Source organism: Corvus hawaiiensis, chromosome 6, assembly GCF_020740725.1.
Source record: "Corvus hawaiiensis isolate bCorHaw1 chromosome 6, bCorHaw1.pri.cur, whole genome shotgun sequence".
NCBI classification, from domain to species: Eukaryota; Metazoa; Chordata; class Aves; order Passeriformes; family Corvidae; genus Corvus; species Corvus hawaiiensis.
This window is the reverse complement of record NC_063218.1, coordinates 16,191,767-16,213,453: the sequence shown is the minus strand read 5'-3', so window position 1 is coordinate 16,213,453 and position 21,687 is coordinate 16,191,767. Positions and strand designations below refer to the sequence as shown.

At 39.2% G+C, this 21,687-nt stretch overlaps 1 protein-coding gene across 3 annotated transcripts in view; it reads left to right on the top strand.

Annotated features, from left to right (window-relative positions):
* Positions 1 to 21,687, top strand: part of SLC24A4 (solute carrier family 24 member 4) — an 89,961-nt gene that overhangs the window by 48,015 nt on the left and 20,259 nt on the right. For 2 of the 3 annotated variants that reach the window (XR_007204040.1, XM_048305406.1), the window contains exons 3-12: positions 4,953 to 5,029; positions 6,232 to 6,306; positions 8,201 to 8,285; positions 9,814 to 9,917; positions 10,658 to 10,732; positions 11,719 to 11,744; positions 12,438 to 12,491; positions 13,542 to 13,684; positions 18,276 to 18,445; positions 20,367 to 20,511. Coding sequence is in view for 2 of the 3 variants with exons in the window: in XM_048305406.1 (XP_048161363.1) it covers positions 4,953 to 5,029; positions 6,232 to 6,306; positions 8,201 to 8,285; positions 9,814 to 9,917; positions 10,658 to 10,732; positions 11,719 to 11,744; positions 12,438 to 12,491; positions 13,542 to 13,684; positions 18,276 to 18,445; positions 20,367 to 20,511 (954 nt within the window). In the remaining variant the exon portion in view is untranslated. The remainder of the gene's footprint in view (positions 1 to 4,952; positions 5,030 to 6,231; positions 6,307 to 8,200; positions 8,286 to 9,813; positions 9,918 to 10,657; positions 10,733 to 11,718; positions 11,745 to 12,437; positions 12,492 to 13,541; positions 13,685 to 18,275; positions 18,446 to 20,366; positions 20,512 to 21,687) is intronic. The other variant, XM_048305407.1, reaches the window with a different exon arrangement.

Below are 21,687 nucleotides of genomic sequence, written 5' to 3'. Positions count from 1 at the left end.
TCTGCTGTTTATGAGGTGAGGGGTATGGAGGAGGATGCTTAGTGTGCCTCCTGCCAGATGGTACTTTTCCTGCAAATAGAAAGCTTGATCTTTGGCATCATGTAGTTTTACATGGATGCACAAATGCCTCTTGAAGAAGTTGGGTGGTGTTTCAGATAATTTCTTTGCACTTCATTTGGATGCCTTATTGTTGCCCAGGTAGTATAATCCATGAGACGAGTTTACTAAAGAATTATGTCTACAGAAGCATCCTTGTAGAATTTTTCAAATAAACATGTATTCCTGATTTGCTGTAAGACTGCTGCATGGGTTATTATCCAGCAGAAGATGAACTGAGCATTTGGGGGAAAACCCACAAGTCATCCTGCTACAGAAAACTGGAAACAGCTGTCTAATGGGAATGGGAGCTTAAAGCTCGGTAATTCTAATTTTTTTCCAGATGGCATCCAACATTATCAGTGAACTGTTCTTTATTTCTTCTTTGGTCCTCGTAAGATTTATATGTTACCTGCTTTCATGTTTAGATGCACTTGCCCAGTGTACCATTTTTCTTCACTGACAATTTAGTTAAGGGCATACTACCTTGTGATTTTACGAAGAGTTCTTTTAAAATTTGAGATTTATGTTTATGTTTTTCATTTTTTTTAGGCTTCCTGTAATTCTTTAGAAAACATACCTTTAATGTACCCTGGAACATTTGTGATTTTCTAATGACTATTCAAATCCATTATATCTAATTTGGGAAGTATTATTAAAAAGTATATCATATGACACGTTTTATATTTGAGTAAACTAGTTTCACTGTGATGGTAAGATCTTTGGGTTTGACTTTGTTTCCAGTATTGACACTACATTACTTAACTAAAGTCCATACTTTTCTATGAGCAAAAGCTACCCGCTTTTCTTCTCTCAAGTACACAGTTAGCATCACAATATTGTCAGTGCACAGGTTGTGCAAGAGGATCAGATGAGTGTATTATGTCATTCCCTGAGCCTATTACCTACATGTTCTGAGGTCAGCACTGTCCTTCTGAGACTGTACCACTTGCACCTGAGCTAATGGGTGAAACAAGACAGGGGACCGACCCTTTTGACATTCATGGTACAGACAATATGGGAGGATGCTTTCCAAGTTGCTAACCATCTTTCTGTAAGGATCTTCCAACTGCACTGATTTTGAAGAGCAGTATGGGCTAAAGTCACAAATGTTTTAAAAGCAAGAGTAGTTCTAAGACATGCTTATCCTATTTATTGCGACTCGGCTGATACAGGACCCCTGCATTCAGGGCGATGTTGTTGGAAGGAGTGATGATTTTTTGGCTTTCAAACAAATCTAACAGATTAGTACAGAATTATAAATTAGTGCAGTTTGAAGTACCATGAAGTCTGCTGCAAGTTCAACTCCTGTCAAAAACTGTTGACATTTTGCTGCTGACACCAGGTAATGATGCATGCATTTGCTTGACAGGTACAAAGAAGCTCACTTCTGCACACAGTGATGAGTTTGTTTCCTGTCACTGAGGCACAATTGCATGTGTATGAACACAACCGCTGGCCTGGGGAAGATGAAGATCTGGAATGTGGAAAGGGAATTGTACATAAGCAGAAATACGCTTACGTGCAGAGGCGCCTAAAGCTGTTTGCAGTGCTTAAACAAATGACACAAACTTGAAATATTCAAGCTGGCTTGTGAATATGATTATTGAAGGGGTTAAAGGGGAAGTATGTAATTCTGTCTTCTGTCTATCCTTCATCCCCTTACAGCTCTTCTCAGGGTGAGTCTGATGATCAGCAATCCCCAAATGCCAGGGTGAAGGGGTAGGCATTGCAATCTGTAGCTGTAATGTGTCCTGACGGGACAAGAGGAGCAAGATGTAGGCATTAAAGGGGGCGGTGAGCTTTTGTGTACATCTTGTACCTAACCCTCTTCCTGCAAAGGCAGAGCTGATCGGACACAGCCTTCAAAAATCTACAGATCCATTTTCCTTGTGAGGAGCAACATTTAAGAGTTGTAGCGGGCTTGAACGCTTAGCAGGTGTTAAGAGTTGGTGTGTTTGTTGTGAGTAAATCAACTGCTAATAAGGTGAAGAAATCACATGTCAAGGCAGGTTATAAAACCACAGATCCACGTGGTTGTTGAGATGATTGTCAGGCTTAGGAGATTCTGAAACTCAACTTCATTGGCAGTCTGCCTGTCAGAGCATGGGTAGGGCATGTGGAAACAATGCTCCCACGGTACCCAGAATTAATCTGCTAACAGCCTAAGTCAGGGCAGGTGTCACCGGCATGCCGGGGTTGCCCCAGCTGCTTCGTGCCAGGTCTTTGCTCCAGAGCCATGTAGGCGGCTTGTGCTGTGCAGCTGCTCTTATATTCTGTTCTGAGGCATGCTGTTTGCAAGCCTTGTATAGCTCTTTAGCCACAGGCAGCTCAGCCAGAGCTTTTTATCAAAGGTGAATCATCCTTTCTGTCATGCCATAATGAAGGATTTTTTTATCTCCATGAGTCAGAGAAAAAGGTGGTGATGTCCCCTCCAAGTCATAACTGGATTAAGCTGCTTTTGTTTCCCCACTCGTTTAATGATCGGAGAGAGGGAACAAGCTACAGAATGATGGCAATTTCAGTATAGGCTTGGCTTTCTTGGTGCCCTCTCTTCCTCCTGAGATCTGTGCTGGATAAGATGAGCTGCAGGAGCCGTGAGTTTGCAACGGTACCAGCAGGATAAATATTTCTGTATTTCTATCTGGTTTTAAGATGATGGGTGTATGTTCCCCTCCTTTTTTTGGCAAAGGTTAGCCCCATTAGATGTACTGCTTTTCGTTTAATCTCCTTCTCCCATCTGTTCTGTCTCTTTTCAGTAGAAACCAAGGAGATGTAGCTCCCACTCAGACAGCCAGATAACTCCCTCTCCCCTACACAAGAAAATATCTCTGTGTGAGGCAGAGCAGTGCCTTGCTGTGCACACACATCAGATTGTACCATGAGGGCAGACTGCTCTCTCAAACTCTGATAATGTCGTATTCCCTCCGTCAGCTTATACAGACGAGGGAATGCCACTGCTCCCTTCAGTTACATCTTGTTGAATCCCCAGGCCTAAGATAGGACCCAAGGGAATCCAAACAGCTTTTTTTCTGAGAAACCAGGTTATCATAGCAGTAGGTAAGGAAAACAAATAGTTTAAAATACTAAAGCCATGATATAGCTAGTAAATAAAGAACAGTGCATGTAGATAAGGTATACAGAATTTATAGATGAGAGTTAGACCAAACCTATGGTTATTTGGATAATAAAGCCATAAAGACAGCAAATGTTTATACTGTAAAACTCCATACTGTACCTTGGAACTCACTGGTAGGTGGCCATTTCATTAAGGAGGAAATCTTGCCTACCAAGCTCCAGAGCTTTGGTTAATTTCCCTGACTTTTAAAGAAGATCTTGAATTGTCTCCTTGTGAGAACAGCTGAGTTCTTTGTAGAGAGGAGCATTATCTTTGAGAAAAGCTGTCTTCATGTTAATTCATGTAATATTACCTCTGTGAGACAAGCAGGTATTTATTGCAGGTAGTTACTTATTACTAATACTATTATCACCAGAATATACTGTTACCACTGTCTATGAAGCAGGGCAGTTTGCAGTAAAGCTGCTTTGCTTTTGTTTTGTGACCAGATGCCTAGGCTCATTTTTATTTTCTGGTTCTTACCCTTGATGTCCTTGGGACTTCTGATTTCCTGTTTGGTATTAACTTCAGATAAGTAAAGTCACCTTAGAAAGATTAGAAAAATGGTGATTTTTATTCATGCTTCTTGAAACCTCAGTTGATACTAACTTAATCTTTTTTAGCGTTGTACTGTGAAATACTATACAGTCAAGTGAGATTACTGGGTAGGTAGTAGCTTCCCAGATGACCAATCCATTTTGCCAAGTTAGGGGACAGGGATATATTCCTTGTGCTGTACGGTGGCAGTAAGGGGATGGCACTTCTGGCGCAAACACCTGTGATGGGAGCTGCATGTCTTTGCATCCGATTATGTGTAAAGATCAACCTCATGCAGGGTCTTGTTATCATTGTTAGAGACTCGGGCCAGGGCTCTGTTCTTTCCTTTCCTATGAGTATTCTCACAGCCACAGCTTGAATGGAGGAGACAGAGGACAAAATGGGGGTTGGAATGAGAAAAGTCGTGTGTGTGTCCTGAATACATCCATGTGGGCATGGTATTTTAGGCAGTGATGTAAAAGCAACCATATTGTGTAAGGTGCCAGCACCTGGAGATCTGGGTCTTTTCTCCCACAGGAGAAGTTTCCTTATTGCTTTTTTAGTTACTAATCACTTTGGTTAATATTAGTTTTTAATAGGCAGAATTTATTAAAAAAACACATGCTTTGTATGCTTACTAATTTTTTACCATACATTATTTCATGTGGTGGAGAATAACTTCTCTGAAAAATTTTCCTTTTGTCAGTTAATGAATTTGACAAGAAGGTTTTAAAGCTGATGGTATTTCAGTCTTACTCCAGAAGAGTATTCTACTCTCATGGAGGGAATGATATTACATGGAGGGAATGGTATTTTACTATACTAGATATTACTATATTACTATATATAGCAGTGTATTGCTACAAGAAACCTCCTTGACTGTTACATGCGTATATGCTTCTGTTGGCATCTTAAAACGTTTATAAAACATATTAAATAGATTGAAGCGTTGCAGATTGCTGCATCTTGACCAGTAGTCTGTACTGTGTTCCTCTAAGAGTAAGAATGTCAACTGTGATTACATAGTGTCTCAAAACTACAGAGCAGTAAAGAAATTCTGAAGTGGCAAGCTGTAATGTAACACATCAGAAGAGACACTTTTTGTTTGGTCATGTTTCTACAGATGCATCCTTATTTTTCATTCTTCCACTTATACACGCTGTACATTTTTAAAAAAAAAATATATATAATTTTCTTTCAGCCATTAATGAGTTTCCTGAAGATTTATTTACAAATAAAGAACGTCAGCAAGGAGGAATTCTGCTTCATATCATTGCTGTAAGTTTTCCTCTACTGTGCTTCATTTTTGTTTTCCTTTTATGTTACTTACTCTCTTTTTTTTAATAAGATACTAATCATTATAGTGACCTTACTAAGCAGAGTTCTGTATGTATCAACAAGTTCTTAATACTTGGATTTGAGTATTTCTAATATGTCTATATGAGTACAAATTCTTAAAAGGTAACACCTTGGGGACGTGGTATAGTGGTGGACTTGATACTGTCAGATTAAGGGTTGGACTTGATGATCTTAAGGATCTTTTCCAACCTAAGTGATTCTATTACACTATGATTCAAGAAAATGATGCAAGTCTGAATGCAGTGCCTATTCATTCATCCCCTTGGAGATAAATCCTGGCAGAATGGATCACATGACTTGTATTTCGTGTTGTGTAAACAGAGTGTGGGATTCCTTTGTTGATGACATCGAGCATGATGTGGAAGTTTCTTGAGTCTCTTTCTTTTCTTTTGTGCCTCTATGCAATAGATGCAATTATAATTTTAAAAAAACCCAAACCAACCCTGAAGAATGTGGAAAATACCATGTGGAGTTTTATTTTCTATTGTAGTAAAAACAAAGCAAGTGAGGCCTGCAGGCTCCTGGTTATCATTTCCAACTCAGGGAGGGTAAAGTAAGAAGGAGCTGTGTTTGATGGACAACAGCAGGATTAGGCCCACTGCATGGGCACAGCACATAAAGCTGCATAAGACAGTGGGAGAATCACGTGTATGCAGGGAAAAAGGATAATTCCTATGAGTTTTTGGTGTAGTGATCCATGGCCAGGGTCCACTTATTTCCAGGTGTAATTGTTTCCTGAATATTGTTAATCAGCCTGGTTTTACTTTCTGTTTAATTACTTGGTCTGATAGTTAGTTAAAAATATAGAGCATGGCTACATAACTTTGTAAGCTTTACCCGTTACTTTTTGTTTTATGAAATCTATTGTGGCATCCTGTTCTGTCAAAGTGTGGTACCTTTCATATTTTAGGGTCTGACAAACATTCTTGTTCTAAATGAGATCTTAATTCAAAAATCTGGTTTTACGTCATAAATTTATCAACAGGGAGATTTTTATTTGGAATAGAATAAAAATTGAAGCTGTATATTTCTGCTAATTTGAATAAAGGTAGCATTGCCTTTTTTCCTCTTTTCACGTACAGGAAAAATCTGAAGTATCCCTGAATTTGTTTTCTTTATAGGCTCTATATATGTTCTATGCTTTGGCCATAGTATGTGATGACTTCTTTGTTCCATCCTTGGAGAAAATTTGTGAGGTATGTTAAAGAACCTCATTACTCTTTTAGAAATTTATTTAGAGAATATTATTTAGAGAACCAAAAATTTTGTGTCATCATTGTGACATTCCTGTCAACTTTTTGGCATTGATCCTTTTCAAATGATTTGAGCTTCCATCAAAAAATGAACCAGTGGTCTGTGCATACTTGTTCCTCTGGCCACACTCAACCAGAAAAAAATCAAATATTTAATGAGATCGGATGGCAAAGCCTACTCTTAAATACCTGAAGCATGTAACTAGGAGAAGTATGGGTTATGGATGAATTGGGTTTATTATTGTACTCCTTTTTTTAAAAGTAACTTCTGAAAAGATATCGTAGATAGAAAAAGGAATGTGTTGGCTATGCAAATCTTATTGCACATCTACCACTGTATCAGCAAGGAGAGAGGAAGTATATGTGGTCCTACCATAAAGTGGAGAAAAGGGAAAATGCATGAGAAAAGTATGCACCTTGGATATGGCATGAGAATACTTATTTTAAATGCAAAAAACCCAAAACAAAAACGTAATGCCTTTACATAATTTTTGAAAAGACTTGGCAAAATTACGTGTAGGATTCTGAGTTGATTGTGACAGGTTAGAATTTATACATGGCATGTAAATGTTGTGTTTAGTAGTGAACAAAATGAGTACATAATACAAATGCAGATTTTAACTCCTTTTTAAATGAAAATCTCACCTCCTTTTTGCTTTTAAACAAAAATAAGAGTGATCATTTTCTGAAAAACTCCTGGGGGGTTTTGTAGCTAATTAAAAAGTCTGTTTTCCTATGACTAAACATACTACGTTGGTCCTTGATGTTACTATGAGGTACAAACTTACACTTATCAGTAGAAGAACAAATAGAAAAATAACAGAGGTGATCAATAGTAGTAAAATACTCAGTTGGGATCTTTTCTTTCCCTTTCCAGGTGTTCTGTATTCAGCATGCACCTTAGACACCATATTTAAGTCATACCAGTTGGTTGTACCAATTACTGGTTACTGATCCTTCATAAAACCTTTACGTCTTGTCTCATGTTCTGCTGAACATTTAAACAGCTAAGAAGAGTTCAGATAGCACACTTAGGTTTGAGCTCCTGCAGCAGTATGACTGGTAATAGATGATGTTTGTGTTTTATGTTTTGTCAAGATGTGTAGGATGCCATTGTCATCAGCTTAAGATGTTTTCAGGCAAACTGCTTGAAAAATACAGGATTTTTTTACTTCTCCTTTTGTCACTAGTTACTTTTCTGTCCTCAAAAGAAAAATAATGTACTAAAGATGAGCCTAGTGACTCTCAAAAAGGAAAAAGCTGCTCCATAAAACTGTGTTTATAGTTTGAGGGAAAGATCTTCAGACTGCTAAATTGATGCAACGCTTGTGCCACTTGTGGACCTGCACATGTTTATGCTGGTCTGAGAACTCTATAACTCTAAGTTATCTATATCCTATTAGAGCTTAAGAGACACTGTCATAAAAATAGATCTCTCTGCCATACTGTGTCTCTCTGCCTCTCCGTGTCTAATTGGACTAATTTTATCTTTGTCAGTGGACTCACTGTTGATTAACAGAGTTGAAAAGTGAAGCCAGAATCAAGCCTGCTGTTTGTAGGATTTATTCACAAAGGTTATATTTTTCTGTTACGGATTTTTATTTTCAAATTTTAGAAGCCCTGAGAGTTGGGGAATTTAATGATTGTGTTTAGAGTTCCAAAGGTAAATTAATGAAAACAATTTGAGATGTTTACAATCTTTTTGAATGTGTAGAGATACTTTTCTGTAATCAGCTCCATGTAAGCCACAATTGACTATTCATTTACATACGTAACTATAAAACTCCACAATGTAGATACAGTATCAGTGCTGAAATTACCAATTGTTTTCTTCTAGAAACTACATTTGAGCGAAGATGTTGCTGGAGCCACATTCATGGCAGCAGGGAGCTCCACCCCAGAGCTGTTTGCATCTGTTATAGGTATGGAGCCCACACATAAGCTTTTTTGAGATCTGCTGCTGAAAAATCAGCAGCAGATCAAGCACAGGTACCCATTCTCCTGTCAATTTATAATCAGCAATTGCAGCTGTCAGCTAGTCTGTGGTTCATGGTGTAATTCACTACTCAAAATATCTCATAAAACTGTGAGTCTCCTCTCAAAACACAGAGAGGAATGTTTGATTCTGAACACAGGAAGCAAAAGAAGAGATTTACTGAAGTCCCCTGAGACGTAATTTGATATATTTGGAAAAAGATTAAGAGCAGCCCTGAGGAGAAAGACTTGGGGGGTGTTGGATGATGAGAAGCTCATCATGATCTGTCAATGTACAGCCAGTGTGTACTTGCAGCCCAGAAAACCAACTGTATCCTGGGCTGCACCAAAAGCAGTGTGGCCAGTAGCTTGAGGGAGGTGATTCTGCCCCTCTACTCCACTCTTACGAGACCCCGTCTAGAGGAAGACACCTTTAAAGGACATCTAGTTCAGCTGCCCTGCAGTGAGCAGCAACATTTCCAACTAGATCAGGTTGCTCAGAGCTCCATCCAACCTAATCCTGAATGTTTCCAGTAGTGGGGTCATCTTTGTGCCAGTGTTTCACCACTCTCATTGTAAAAAATTTATTCCTTTTATCTAGTCTAAATCTACCCTCTTTTAGTTTAAAACCATTACCCCTTGTCCTAGAGATCCTAAAAAGTTTGTCCTCCTTTCCTGTAAGATCCCTTTAAGTATTGAAGGGCTGTAACAAGGTCTCCTCAGAGCATTCTCTTCTCCAGGCTGAACAAACACAACTCTCAGCCTTTCCTCAAGGCGACCACCCGCACTGCTCTGTCCTCAGCTGCCCTTTCTGAACAGTCCATAGTCCTTGATAGCAGCACTCCAGTTGTGGGATGTGTCTAACCAAATTTCAGTAATGCAACTAGGTTGTAGCTTTCTAGCAGCATGATGGCTTAAATTTGAAAAATCTTTAGTAAAGCCTTTGTAGGCTTTATCCTGACTGAGGTTTTTACAAACTTTAGGGAAATAGTATACAAAGGAATGCACCATAACCTCACATCCAACTTCTTGAAAAGCAGTGACTGTAAGCCTTTAAGGCTCCCTTTAGCAATCAAGTAACTTTAGCAAAAGTTGTTTGATTTCTCACCTTGGAGAAAGATTTCTGTGCTTTAAATAAATTCCCTGCTTCTAATGTGACTGGAGATGTTTTATACTCATTTGAATGGATTATTGCACAACCACTAACCAAGCTGTGAAACAGAGAACTTGCTGTTGAACTAACTAGTTAAGAAGTCATTTTATAAAAGTATATATGTATATAGAGGTTTTAAGCCAAAATTGGGGAGCTGCTAGCTAGACTAAAAGTGCAAATCATTACACAGAGAAGCGAGCCTTTATTATGAAACATATTTTGGTTAATCTTTGAAACAGTCTCTACTTCACAAGTAGTACATGTTCTGAGTGACTTAAAATTAAATGACAAAGGTAGTTATGTGTGTTTTGCTCCCTCTGCAGGTGTATTTATCACTCATGGAGATGTAGGAGTTGGGACCATTGTTGGTTCAGCAGTTTTCAACATCCTCTGCATTGTTGGTGTCTGTGGACTGTTTGCAGGACAGGTTAGTAAGATACTTGTCTTTATGTAGTTCAGTTGCTTACAAATTAGGGGTTTCCATGAGCAAATATTAAAAACAAAAAGACAAAGTCACAGACAAAAATGGCATTGTGAAGAATGTCAAGGATTGGAAAAAATTTACAAATGCTTTACAAATAGCAAATGTTTCTGAAAAGTTCAGCTGTGGTTTCAGCACTCTGAACATGTAGCATACAGAGGAAACTGGTTCTTCTTCATACAATACTGTGTTTACAGTCAGCTGATCAGTGGCATCTGCTGATCCTTCCTGGTACTGATGACAGTCAAAGAATCTGGGACACAAGCATGAGATTTACTCCTTACTCAATAGATGGTTAAACTGTTTATCATATTTTTTCAGGTAGTAAGTCCAGTATATCCACAGATATAAGGAATGAGGAACAATTGATTTGCTGCCGTACAATGAATTGTGCTTTACAATTGAAATTATGACCAAATCAAGTATCATTAGTAAGAAATGTGTTTCATTAATGGAAGTTGCTATATGATTTTTATTACTAGTGCTTATTATAGATTCATTGTCTAATAGACTGATAGATCTTCACGGTAGCATAAAACTGCATTTGCTTTCAGAATAGCTGCTAATAATAATAATTACTCTGCTCACACACCTAAGTTATTTTAAGATAGGGGCCTTTTTGTTTGTTTGTTTATCTGTTTCTGAAGTGGCATATTTTTGTTGACTGCAGCTGTGGTATTTTTCAGGTGGTTTGTCTCACCCAGTGGGCTGTGTTCCGGGATTCTATATACTACACAATATCTGTGATCATACTTATTGTTGTAAGTAGTTCTCTTATCAGCTGTTGTGTTTCATTGCTTGAATTTTTGGAGGACTAGTCTGCTAACTATTGATAAATACTGGCCAATGATTATTTTCCTGGCTAGTTCTAGTGGCATCTGGAAGTGAGGGCTGAGCTCCACAGTGTTGTATAAATATGAAAATTTCATACAGCCCCATGGAATATGTGCCCATCAAGTCCATCTGTGTCCATTCACTTTGTACATAGGGTTTGTACAGTTCTGCAGGCTAGGAGGCTACTGTTACACAGTGCACATAGCACTCTCCTCTGACCTAGGAGACTGCTTGTTGTGGAGGTGAAAAATTTTGAGCTACACTTCTATTTTAAATAGGGAAGGTGGCACTTTCTTGCTTCTACGCAGTAATTTCATTTCAGATTCTGGGTAGATTTTTCCACATAGAGCACAGGTGAGATACCACTTTGTTCATCTAGAGCGGTGTGGTAGTTCCTGAGTGTACACATTTAATGTGTTTGGTGGCAAGGCAGGGAAGAATCCACTTAGCCTGTATTTTGTAATACAAGTGGATCACTAGCTATGTGTTCAGTAACAGCAGTTACATAGGGTGGAGTAAAATGTGTATAACCACATGGCCCAAGAGGAGAAGTAGAATGGCTGCCTCTTTTGCTAAAGCTAGTCTAGCTGTTAAAAGGACTCAAGTATTTTTGGAATAAGTGTCTTTGCTGTCATTTGCACAGCACGTGGGTACATGTGTGCATATCTGTCTGTCCTTCACATGCTTGCACTGTTTCACTAAATAGTACTTACAGCAGCCACTGACAGAGATCCAGGCCTTGTTCACAAGGTTTGTGTTTTGTGAGGGGCACAATCCATACAGTGGAAGTTCTGGTTAGAAAGGGTCAAAACTTGATTAGGTCTGTCTAGATATTTGCTAAAGAAATTTGACTGTTTTTCGAGAGAGATCAGAGAAATGGTCAATTTACGTGTTTCCTGTTTTTTCCTCCTAGTTCATATATGATGAGAAAATAGAATGGTAAGTTGTGTTAAGTTATTCTGTACAGTCCTGTATTTGCCGTGAGGCTCACCAGTAAATAGAGTTGTTGTGTAATTCACTTTCATTCTACACAGCGAGAGTATGAGCTAGATTGAACACTTAGGAAATCCTATGTATTTTCTTTGGATTTAGTTTTTATGATGGTCAGGGAAAACTAAAAGAAAATGTAAGAACCTGGAAACGTTAAGGACATACATAGGCTGTATGTAAGGCCTGAAGATTCCCATGTGCAGAGAGGGTAACTAAAACTCTTCTGCTCTGATTTGGACTGTTAACATTTATGGGGGTGCCAGGTGTTCCAAAGAACACCCCAATGTGAATCCTAGTGTAAGATCGTAAGCATCTGCTAACAGTGCTCTCAGAGTGCCTGGCCTCTGCTTCAGCACCGAAATGACAGAAGGCCTGGGTGTTACAGTCCACAGAGGGTAGCTGTGGTTTCAGTATGCAGCACATTCCTGAAATATACGCGTTGCATTTTGTTTGCGTGTTTATTGAAACTTGATAGTCTGCTTCCCCTCTCATTCTGCTGAGACACCATCTAATCTTAGTGCTGAGAATCCTGTGTGCGCAAATGTGACTTGTACCAGATGTTTAAGGCACACTCCTACATAAAACTTGTAAAGCATACAGCTGTTTCAATGGCTTTCTAACACTTCTTTCTGTCTTTTTGAGGTGGGAAAGCCTTGTACTCATCATTATGTATTCATTCTACATACTTATCATGAAGTAAGTACTTCTTCCTAAACCTTTTGGGTGTTAACTGACCATCATTCTTTTGGTCCTGTTTTATCTTTGGCCTCCCTGCCTGAGGGCAGTACAGCCAGTGATGTTTCTGTGTAAGGTCTGTTGGTTTTTGTGCTTAACCAGTTTAATTCTAGATTTGTGCTCAGTCAGCAGCAAATACTTTCATGCATCTTTTTCATAGTGCACAGAGGTAAAGTAGCTTTCAGAAACAGTTGAGAAAAATGTCATTTATACAAAGGTATATAAAACATCTGTGGAGTAGTCTGTATTGTAAGGACACATCATGTCAGCTCTGACACGTATTTTGTACTCCCTGGAGAACAAGGTCTAGGACCATTAGACAGAGTGCTAAGCATGTATTTATCTTCAGACCATCTCATACCGGGTTGTATACTGACATCTTCTTCTGTTGTGTCACTGCCTCTGACAGGAGAGTCAGAGGTCTGACTGTTACTGCAAGTGTCTGTGAGTCCACCCTTCTATTGCAAGTTGCTTAGACTTACATCCCTTGGTGCCTTCCCTTCACAAATCACCCTGTTGTAACACCCTTTTCTCCTACATCAAGTCTTAGCAGAGTTCATTGACAACCCTCTTAGATCCCACCCTAGTGCTAAAATAGATGTATGCTGTCTTTAGAAGGGTGTGGTCAGCAGTCCCAGAAATGCTCAAGAACCCCCCCACAGGGAGCACAGTACTGAGAGAAACAGTGAGGTGAATTGCGAGCTGATGCAGGAGGAAGTATAGTGAGGGTCCTGGCTCCAAAGTCCACAGCTTCAGCGTTTTGCCTTCACTAAATCTGCTCTAGTGCCTTTTTGCAGTTTGCTACGTATCATGAGAGATAGGTGCAGTCCTTGCTTTCCTGTCAGCTTGCCACTGAGTTGGACAGTCCTTTCTCTTCACTTCCTATTAGTTGTCAGAGAACATGCATCTAGGCTTTACTGCTTGCCTGCATAAGTTGTTCTCAGATGCTTAAAAGCTGGCTAAGAAAATGCAAAAATCCAACCTTTTCAGACCTCTCGTTTGCACTTTCAGGTACAACATGAGGATGCAAAATTTCTTCATGCTTAAAAGCAAGAATGTTGGAAATGGTGACACAGTCAACAATGAGCTGGAAGATGGTAATAAATGTTACGCTTCTAGTTATGACGACCCGTCCATTCCATTACTATGGAAAGGTAAGGCTGAGCAGACAGGACTTGGAGAAAGAGTAGTTCACAGGATATTCTTTTTATTTCTTTAATGCATATCAAAACAGTGTTACTATTCAGTCGTAAGCAGGGTTAACTTGATAATTCACCAGTCATGCTGCCACATTAAAAAAAAAAGATTTTTTTTTAATAGTCTGAAAACAAGCTGCTTTGCACATTGGCAATTTTCCTCCCTTTTTATCTCCTGTTCAGTGATGAGCTACAACATTGTGAAATAAGTAAATTTTTTTTTACCAGGAAGAAGGCAATTTTCACTTCAAAAATTAGTTTGGAATGAGAAGCTTAGATGTGGATGTTGAAGGAAAAGACATGGGTAGATCAGTGGGCAAGAGGGATTACATGCTGAGTTCAGATTCTCAGACAACTGTTTTTCACATGCCTAAATAGGCTGTATACATCACCAGGCACATACGTAAAATTGAAAAATGCGGGTTCTTTGCTGTTTGTGTCTTTGTCATAAAGGAAAGAAGATGATATCCAGCTTCTGGTACTGAAAGTAAACAAAAATACCTGAGCATTTTTGGCTTTTTTTCTAAGCCTGTTTTTATCTTTGTCTTATCCCTTTTCTCTTCCATTCTTTCTTTTCTCTGTAGAGCAAAATCATTCCTACTTTCGAAGCACAAACCCTGTAATTTAGTGAGCACTTGGGCTGCTCTTAACAAGTGAGGTCTCCTCACTTTGTTCTTTGCAAACATCTCCCGTTCTAGGAGGCTGAGCTCATCAGCAGTGTCGGTAGCATTGGAAAGATCCTCACGTAATACCAAATAATGGCAAGCAGGAATTTAGGGCAGACTCAGAGAATCACACTCTGCTTTTAGTATTTAGGCTGGGATTTCTTCAGGGTAGATATGGGTACCTGCAGGTTTATTCAATGACAGCACACTGCAACTCTGGTCCTAGATAAGGTGTTTAGGCAATACTCATTTAAAATTATTTCTCCTAGGACATTGTAGCATAATTAAATGAAGGTGACTTTGAAATATTTTCATCTCATTTTATAATGAACTTTTGTGACCATTGAGTAAGATATAGTGAGGTCTGTCTGTTTCATGTGGATGTGTGTCATGCAAGGTTCCATAGATGCCTCCTGTATTCAGGTGGAGACATGGGAAATGGTTAATCCAGTAAAGACCACAGATACTAGTGGGTTTTACTTTTGAGGCATTCATTGGGTTCTGATGCCATCTCGCAGCAGGCTCTGCTCTCTGGCTCTTGTGCTAAGGGGATGATAGCGCAGAGTGCTTGCCTGTCCACCCATTTCCTTTTCCAGGAAATGTGTAGATTACTGAATGCTTGTGAAGAACATGCAGAAAAGAAGCAAGAAGGCTTCACTAGCAACTGTCCACAGCAGATTTCTTTTCTGATTTTCCCTCAAAGATGCACTGACATTGCAGTTTCAGTCAAATTCCCTTTGCCTTCTCCAGCACCCATTACACAAATACATGCTGCATTGGAGGAACAATTGTTCAAAGAGTGTAGGTACTTTCATAGGCAAACATGCCTGGGATGAGAAAGTACAGGAAGAAGAGATTAAGGATTTGGAGTGAGCAGTGGGAGTGGAGGATGGCAGCGTTAGCCTAGCTGCTTTATGTGTCAAGATGCTGTCCTAGAAAACTGTCACATGCCTGTCTCTTGCTTCTTCCCTCCTGCTCTCTCAAAGTATGCCATGACCCATCAGTGACTCCCTCCTAGTTGACACATGCTGGCTTCACAAGCTGAGCTGCCTTTTCCCCAGCAGCAGCTTTCAGAAAGGAGCACTGCTAATAGCAAGGAGAGAACTAGGGCGGGCCTCTTAACAGCTTTCAGGATCCACCAAAAAACCTCCCTTGGCTTCATGAAGGTGTAGGTTTGACCTTAATGTGATTTTCCACTGGAGGAAAACCTGATTACTCCCCATAAATGAACAGTTGCTTTGGGTGAGGAACTTTGTTTCTAGAAAGGATAGTCTGTTGCTCAGGGTGCAGGTAAAAGGTGGGTTCACACACTGTAAAGCTCTTTTATGCTTGTAAGTTTCATTACTTTCAAGAGGTTCCTGTGGTACAATATAAAACCTTTCATCACTGAAGTTTCAGAAAGACAAAGGAGAGCTTTTCACCATTAAAAAAAAATTCCATTTGAAGGGTGAGTTCTGCACACACAGGTAAAGGCAAAGTAGATGTACTTTGTGAATACTGCTCCAATTTTCAAAGTACAAACACGTATTGCCCTTGACTTTTATTATGTTGACCCAAATTTCCACCAGGTGGCATGGTTTGACCCTTTCCTGGAACCAGAAATTTGGACAAAAGTGGGTTTCTGAGGGCCTGATCAGAGCTAAAGTCATCAAGAAGCTTTCTGTTGATTTTGACAGGGCTGTTGGTGATGAGCCTTTGATGGTGAGCAGTAAGTTTGTTGGAAAGAAAAGCTATTCCCAGTAGATTTTTTTTAAGGATTATCACAAAGGAGAAGGGCAAAAGGCTTTCTCCATTTCACATTTCTTAAAACAATTTTTAGGTGGAGTTCATACTATATAGAGCTAAGGTATGTATATTTACAGGCACAGGGAGTCAGACTGAAAATAATAAGAGCAATGTGCTGCAGTAAGTCAAAATAGCTGCAGTTACTTATATGTATATTTAGCATGAGGTATTCTACATCAGTGCTGAGTTTTTAATCATGGTACTTTTATCAAAGCTGAGTGTTTGTTCACTGTCTTCACAGGGCTCTAAGCAACAGTTTCAGAGTAACTTCATTGCTTCCATGTTTTTCATGACACTGTAAGATGAAGCATTTTGGTTAATTCTCTGGAGAAACTCACTTGGGAGCAGTTAACCTGATGAGACTTAATATCTGGCCTTTTTGCCATACCAACAATGCTGTCAATTATTTCTTTTTCTTCAGTTAAAATAAATGTTAAGTTGATGTGGTTGAGCCCTATTCTGTGAGGACTGATTCCTAGGAAACTTGTCTGGCTGTATATTCCTTCACAGAAAAGCTCCTATGCTTTAAGAGTCATTGGAGTGGATGTGCTCCTTATTCGCATCATCAGCCCCAGTACTCAGCAAAGTTAATTTGATTTAGATGTCGGGATGGAGAAGGATAATTGCTCCTTTACATTTAGCAAATGTAAAATTTCTACTAGTTATATTCTGTATTAGAGATGTTAAGCTGCAAGCAAGACTGCAGAGTGGTTTCTTTGAGTAGGGCACATGTCTTTGTGAAACCAGAGATCTTATGTTTATGACACTTCAGGTGACCCCAGTGTACTCACTGAACCCATTTTAGTGCAACAAGGCAAGACCCTCAGATGCTGAAGGGTAAAAGTTACAGATGTGTATTTGTAATAATCGATTTTTCTTGGTGAATCATTATGGAAGATGTATTTCTTGAACTGCAAATATGCTAGAAGATGCTTTAGACAGCAAAGCCTTATTGCATGATGTGACTTAGATGCATGCATGGATCCAGTCTTCCTCCTGAAAAACAAAAATATTTCAGCACTGTAGCAATGCAAAAGGGTAACAATATAGGCTTCTGTGTGTTTAGAACAGGTCCATTTTAATTCCATTGTTTGAGTTGAATGTTTTCTTAGATTTCCTTTGCTTCCTGACTGGAACCATGCACTAATTATCTTTCACTTCCACCTCCTAAATTCTCTTCCTCTTCTTAATGTAAGTAACAATGCAAAAGGGGAGGGAAAGGGGGAGGCCAAGCTAAGCAAAGCAGAAAACAAGCAGCAAAGAATTTTTTTTCCTGTACATATTATTATATGTAATAATTAATATTTATTATAGTCATGTGTGTATTTCTTGCCCTGCTTTCTAACACCAAATGGGTATGTCTCCTGTCTGCTGAGCCTTGCTCTGCTTGCTGTGTGTAGTCTGTAGCATTTGTGAGAATACTGGTTTGGTGGTGAGCTCCTAAAGTTCTTGCCTGTACTTGTGTTGATTCCCAATAAAATTTTGTATCTATGTGTAGAAACTTTGTTAAATTTGTAATCTTAACCGTGGTAGGGGTTCCTTTATATTAACAAAGGCTAGCATAGATATGTTCTTGACAATTGTTGTTTTTCATCATTTCAAATCTTTTCGTGTGAGAGGTACTGGTAATATTCTTTGAAGGTAAAGTGAAGATTTCCAGAAGGAGTGAGCACATTAGGGCCTTCTCGATGTGCAGCACCTTTATCCAATGGAGTAGCTTTAGAGGTTTTAGTAGTGCTGTCTACACTGCCACAGTGCAAACACTTTTAGAGAAAGAGTACAAGACCCTAGTGGGACATAAGCAAAGAAAGCTGATACTACAGCATGAGCAGCTGGGGAAAAACTGCTCCCACTAACCTGACAGTGGCTTGGTGGCTGCCTTAGCAGAGTGAAGTCCCTTTCCAGCGTGTGATCTAAACAACATGCCCAGCTGATGAGGAGATTCACCAGGCTGCAGAAATATAAAAGTAAAGTAACTCATAAATTCAGGCATTCAGAAGAATATTACCCCCACCTGAGCCTGAAAAGACCTGGCTCTGCATGATGGGATGCATGGTAAGATCAATTACACTGTTAACTCTGTCCATTGTGATCATTAGTGAAGGGCATGCAGCAGTATGGCAAAAACAGTGTTATGATGGTGGATGAGATAATCTGCTCCAGTCCTCCCAAATACCGGTTCCCTGAAGCTGGATTACGGATCATGATTACGAATAAATTTGGACCACGCACCAGAATGCGGATGGCAAGCCGACTCATCATTAATGAGGTACGTTCATTAGGAGAACAGTAAATGACCATGAGCCAGAGGGGTCACCAAAGAGCTGTTTTCATAGTGATTCTGGAATTTAGATTCTCCCATGTTCCTACGGATGGGATAGAACTATGTCTTTCTCTAGCAGCTATGTGAGAACAGATTTTGAAGATTGATTCCCAACTGATGATGCTGCCTGTTTTAATGGGAGGGCACTCAAAAAGGAGGGACTATCTTACCTCACTGACAGAAGATGTTTATTTCAGTGTGCATTTGTGCATATGTGCACATTTAGATTTTAATTGCAGCAGAAGGATTGGTTTTGGTTATTACAAAAGTGGTCAGGTTAAAAAAAGGGTCATGAAGACAGCAACCAGAATTCTTAAGAACTGCTCTTATATTATCAACACTTCAGGACCACTTCAGAGATTCGCCTACTTCTTTAGTATTCACTGTAGTCCTCAACTCAAAATAAAAATGGACCAAAATATTTTCATGAAGGGAATTTGCCCTGGACAGTTTCAGTTCTCTCTTGATACATTGTCAGGACTGTACACTGCTTGTTCCACACCAGGCAGCTGAAGTGGCAGGGCTTGGCAAGTGAGGCTGTTTGGAACTTGAGTGAAGTACTGGGGGTGAAATCTTTGGCCTACCAACCTGGGTGCTATGAAGGCAGGATTTTATAATTTGCTCCCACAATATCAAATACAAGAGGTATTTACTCTGGCAAGTAAATAGATTTCAGTACCATAACACAGTTCATGTGTTTAGCCAGCCTTATGAATACCACACTAAAAGATAGCACCATTAATATATTTGTAACAAAAATCCAATTTAACAGTAAAATAGTGAAAGGTGTTATGGTCAGGAGCAGAAGATCAGAGAGGGCACATGGCAACAGTTGACTGTGTAATTCTTGAAATCAATTCATTGATCAGAGAAAAATTTGTAGTGGCTGTGTGGATAGAAAGCTGATACTTGCCCTTTCAACATCTGCAAAAAATGTTCTGTGAACTCGAGCATTTTGAATCTATGGTTTTATGTATTCTCAGTTATATATTCACAAGTTTTGCAAAGTATTCAGATATGATTTTTCTCTGTTTTTCACTACAGTATGTTAATACTGCTTTCAGAAATTTTTTTGCATGTTGTGCAGTTACTTTAGTTTTCAAGGCATTTCAGAGCACTTTTTAGGAATTTTGCAAGTTTGTCATGAAAAGAGAACACTTATCAACCCTGCATTACCTCATCAAATGAACTAAAAATATTTATTTTTTTAATAAAAGTAAGACATTACTGTTGCATATAACAACCCCCAGTGCGTAAATGGGTATATATACTGATGTTTAAAACCTAATCCCTGTAATTGTTGTATTGTGTATTGGAACTGCAGCATGTCTACAGGGCCAATTATGAGCTTCATGTACTGGGACAAGGGCAATAGGGATTAGTCTTGCTTTTGAAATTAAAAATAGGAAGTTTAAATTCACCTCAGTGAATGGAGATGAGAAGGAGGGAGAGGAGTTGTATCTGGGAATGAGAGTTCCTGGATAATGAGTCATTCATAAGCCAGCTCTAATTGTGCAGAAATGTCTTGAGTGTTACCACTTGATTTTGGTGTTATTGCTGATTTGAGTGGGCACTATTGAGTGAGAAGTGCTTTAGAATAACCACATTGATTAAAACATGATGTGGAAGAACAAATATTACAACATTCTCCATCAAGGCTTGAAAGACTCCTGCTGGTAATTTTGAAGTGGATGGTTAGTGTGGTGAAGCCTGATGCCTGATGAAGACAGGTTTGTTTTTGACTGAAAGGAAAGTTTTGAGGAGAAACTTCATGGCTTATGTGACTGGGGCTCAACAGACAGTAAAACTCAGATTTCACAAAGTAAATCCTTTCTGAACTATGGCAGTTTTTGTTTTGACACCGCAGCGTCAGCGGTTAATCCAATCTGCCAATGGCTCAAGCAAAGCACTTCAGAACAGGAGACAGGAGAATATTGAAAATGGAAACGTCCCTGTGGGGAACCAAGAGGAGGAAAATGAACAGGACAATCTAACTCCATTTTCAGTGCCAGGTAAGTCTTACTTTCTAGGTGTTCATAGTACTGAAAGAGAAGATAATTTAAATGCCAAACACTGGGTTGTAAGAAAGACAACATATGTGGGGAGAGAGGAGGAAAGGGATTGGTTTGAGCATCTGAAAGATGGATTTGCTGACAGTAAAACTGGGCTGGAGGCTGGATGACTAAAAGCAGATCTTAGGATAGTGTTTTCCAGTCATCATAGACAGCCACGGTAGAAGTGCTGATTTGCCCAAGGTGAAGGGAAAGCGGGAAAGGGAAGTTTATATTGAAACACTTCAGACTGACCTGATGAGCACTGCACTACAAGTAATTTTGAAGTCAACAGTTAATAATGACCTGCTGGAAATTTCTAGGCCAGAGGCACCTTGGTGTATAAATACATAATAAATTGATTCAGTGACTGTAGGGGGGGAGGCTTCTTGCATGAAAAGGAAAAAATATTTATGGGGAGAAAGAGTATTTAAAATTGTTAGAATAGCTGTATGCAATAGTAGTCACCTTTTGAAATTTTTTTGAAATTCTTTGGTATGAAGGGCTATGTATAACCAACCTCTTGTGCTAGTGCCCTTAGCACATTGCAGGTTGACTCTTGCCCAAATGCTTTGGAGATTAGGCAGCAGAGATGAGATCAGCCCTCACAGACGTGTAGTCTGTCACATAGTTACTGTTTAACACAAGTATTGCTCAGCATGGGTAAATACCACATGCAGTGAAAAAGAAGGATTTTCCGTGTTGTATCTAGTTTCTTAGAGATCCCATTGCTTCAGTTGCTATCATTGTAGAAGAGATGTTTGTGATTGAGCAAACACTGAAGCATACTACGTGAAGACTAGATGATACTGTATGTTTTCGTGTGTTACTGTGTTCCCACAGGAGCTTCTTGCAGTCAGCAGTTACAGATTGGAGTGAGGAAGCAAACTAATTCATGGAAGATAGGCCCATTAGATGGGCTTCTGATCATTCATGAGATAGTGAAAAAAATACTTTTATTGTATGGTGAACTAACAGGATCCAAGTCAGCAATATGCTTGTGCACATGAGCAAGTTAATGACAACAGTAATAATAATAATAATAGTAATAATAACAACAGAAACTAATAAACAACTTCTAAAAAGGAAAAATATCTCCCCAAACCATCTAAAAATCATAGAATCCTATAATCAGTA